The sequence below is a fragment of the Microtus ochrogaster genome, unplaced genomic scaffold, assembly GCF_000317375.1.
Source record: "Microtus ochrogaster isolate Prairie Vole_2 unplaced genomic scaffold, MicOch1.0 UNK70, whole genome shotgun sequence".
Lineage (NCBI taxonomy): Eukaryota > Metazoa > Chordata > Mammalia > Rodentia > Cricetidae > Microtus > Microtus ochrogaster.
Window position 1 is genome coordinate 1,596,128 of NW_004949168.1, and position 2,905 is coordinate 1,599,032.

At 45.8% G+C, this 2,905-nt stretch overlaps 1 protein-coding gene across 2 annotated transcripts in view; it reads left to right on the forward strand.

Annotated features, from left to right (window-relative positions):
• Positions 1-2,692, forward strand: part of Mpzl1 (myelin protein zero like 1) — a 43,908-nt gene extending 41,216 nt beyond the window's left edge. For both annotated transcript variants that reach the window (XM_005370099.2, XM_005370100.2), the window contains one exon: positions 2,361-2,692. In XM_005370099.2, coding sequence (XP_005370156.1) covers positions 2,361-2,462 — 102 coding nt within the window. In that variant the 3' untranslated portion in view covers positions 2,463-2,692. The remainder of the gene's footprint in view (positions 1-2,360) is intronic.
• Positions 2,693-2,905: the final 213 nt, after the last annotated feature.

Here is a 2,905-nt window from a genome sequence, read left to right on the forward strand (position 1 = left end):
CCCACCCCCACCTCTGTTTCCCAAGTGCTGGGATCAAAGGCCAGCACCTGACTTCTTGAAACATTTTAAAGGCCTGTTTGTGTAGTAAATTACTGGGGTGGTAGCCAAACAAAATGTTCACTTCATTGATTTGTAGTAGCTGTTGGGGTAGGGGGGGAGTTAGAGGCTGAATGCTGAATTGTATAGTGAAGCTTCTAGGCTACTGTGGGTCATCGCTGCTCTTTTTCTTTGTCTTACTCACCCTCATGTGGCTCTCCTAGAAGTAGTAAGCTCATTTCTCGATCAATCTTATTTCCCTGGATTTTCCTGAAGTCCAGAGCAGGCTCATTGTCAAAATCAAGGTCCTGAGGCATGCTCCCCAGAGAGAGACCCCAGTGACCATCATCTTTTAACTAGCTCCAAAACCAGACTTCCGAGACCTGTTCCAGTTGGAGCTGATCCCTGACCTCGGCCATGCCCCCACGGTCCTGCATTGCGTTATACACCCCTTCATCTGGCCTGGCTCCTCCATAGTCTCAAAGTTCTAGGTGACTGAGTAACAAAGCCCCTGACTTTATCCCTGTTGTTCTCGAAGGGAAGAAGGAAAGGACTAGTCAGGCATTGGTAGGCAACGGTTTGTTCTTCAGCTGCCAGTCCAGCCTCAGTTTCATTGCCTTTCCAGGCAGTCTCAACGTGAAACACAATACTGTCTGCCATGAGATCCTTACTGGAATTTTAACATTTACTGGCTGGTACAGAGGAGTCTGTGTTTTTCTTCTCATAGTTTTCTGCTCACACGCTGTGTAACACCACCACACCAAAGAGAAGTTCTTAAAACTGCCAACTCTGCAGATCAGTCAGACGGGCGCCCTGCTTTCGGTGTGCTGGATCAGTTACCTTGGACTGTTGTAAAGTATCCTTGTGTGATGTGGTGCTGGCAGTCACAGCTGGCATCCGACAGCATGCACTGTACAGCGCTGCCTAGGTTATTCACCGGTACCATTAATGTCTCATCACAAGGCCAAAAGCCCCATCGTTAGAACTTATTCGAAGTATGCCCGATGCCACCACGTGGCCATCTGCCAGTCTGCATAGAGAGTGCCAGTCTGCATAGAGAGTGCCTCGTGAATTCTGAGTGTTCCTCTACCCGAGTTCAGATAGGTCTTACTGCTTCTGAGCTAGCATTGCACAGCCCTGCCTGGACCTTTCTTCTCTGTGGGACTCAGACTGCTGACCTCTGCAGGATCTCAGCCTACACACTGGAGGACACAGGTTGGCCTGGCAGCTGAGGATTTGGCTCCTGCACTTGCTGTTTTGTTACAGTAGAGAATGGAAAGACACCGTTGGACTTCTCAAAGTTCCCTGGATTGAGAGACAAGTACTGCCTGACTTAGGGCCATACTGCATTTTTTTTTAAAAAAACCAGAGCTGTTCTGTTATTGTTATTTATAATTCTACAGGTTTAAAAGGAATTGGAAAAATCATAACTGTAAACTGTCCTCTGGCAGTTGAATCATCAGCCTCTGCCCAGACTTTTGTCCCCAGAGAGTTAGGCTTCGCCTTGGCTCCCAGAAGCCCAGCCTCTCTTGCTCTCCTGGATTGGACTCTGATGACCATCTTGGACTTCATCGGCATCCTCAATGCTGAGGGGGAAGGGGAGGACTTGCACTTGAGTTTTTCTTTACATTTCTTAGATTTTGAATTAAAACAAATTAACTTAGAAGGACAATTAACTGGTATTGGACCTCAGAGAGGCAGTCTGGCAATGCAGTTTGCTGGCGGAGGGCATCCCCAGCTGACCCAAGACCTGAGGACCAGTCCCTAACACCAAAGAGAAGTGGGGATGCGGTGCACAGAGCAGCAAGCCTTTAATCTGTCAGTCAGACTGAAAGGATTATATTGTATTTATATTGAATATTTAAAGTGTCTGAGGATTTATATGTGTAAAGGGACCAGCACAAATTATATGGATGACATTTTCTACCAGGGTGATTCTGAAACTCAAGACTTCAGTGGCCCTTGGGTGGGTCAAGGACCCTGTCTAGTCCTTTTGCCCAGTCGCAGTTTCAAAGGCTGACGAGTGCTTTGGCATCTGGTAAAATAAGGGACATTGACCAAAGAATGTAATATTTTCATAGAAATGCCTAAGTATTTACAAAACCAAGGGAATAACAGCTAATTTTCATGTACCAGCTTTGGTGGTTTTAGGGGATGTCCACTCTGATTTAAGGTCATTCCCAAACATTTAAGAAACCTTGACTCTTCAAAGGGGAGGAATCTCTGCTTTGAAAACCTAGGGTATGCTATAATAATTGCTTCTGTTCCTGGAGCTTAGGGACCATCAGTTTTTCCAAACCTCTAATTTGACTTCTCTTCTCCAGGGCCCAGTCATATACGCGCAGTTAGATCACTCTGGTGGACATCACAGTGGCAAGATTAATAAGTCGGAGTCTGTGGTGTATGCGGACATCAGGAAAGACTAAGAGAAGATCCCAAACTACCTTAAGCAAGAAACAAATCCAAACTGGACTCTTGTGCAGAAGATGCCCGTAACCACGTGTGGTCTTGAGGACTCGAGCAAGGACAAGCACATGTATACTCAGAGAGAAAAGAAAATGTATATAAAGGATATGTATATTCTATTTAATCTTCCTGATGTGAGAGGCCAAGGGTTGCATGATGAAGAAATGGTTTGTGTCTACGTAAGTGTAAATTGTCTTGCTGTTTCTGTGTATCCCTCCAGAGTTGTTCCTTTTGGATAGTTTCAGAAGCATCCCCATCATCGAGTGATAAGGTTTGCCTTATTGGAGACTTCACAGAACTGTTAGTGTCCCCAACAGACGTGGCCTTTTCACCTAAGGGCTCAATCAGTCTCAGCATTTCTTGTAGTTAGAGAATGAGGTGTTCAGGGGAAGGGAGTCTCTCA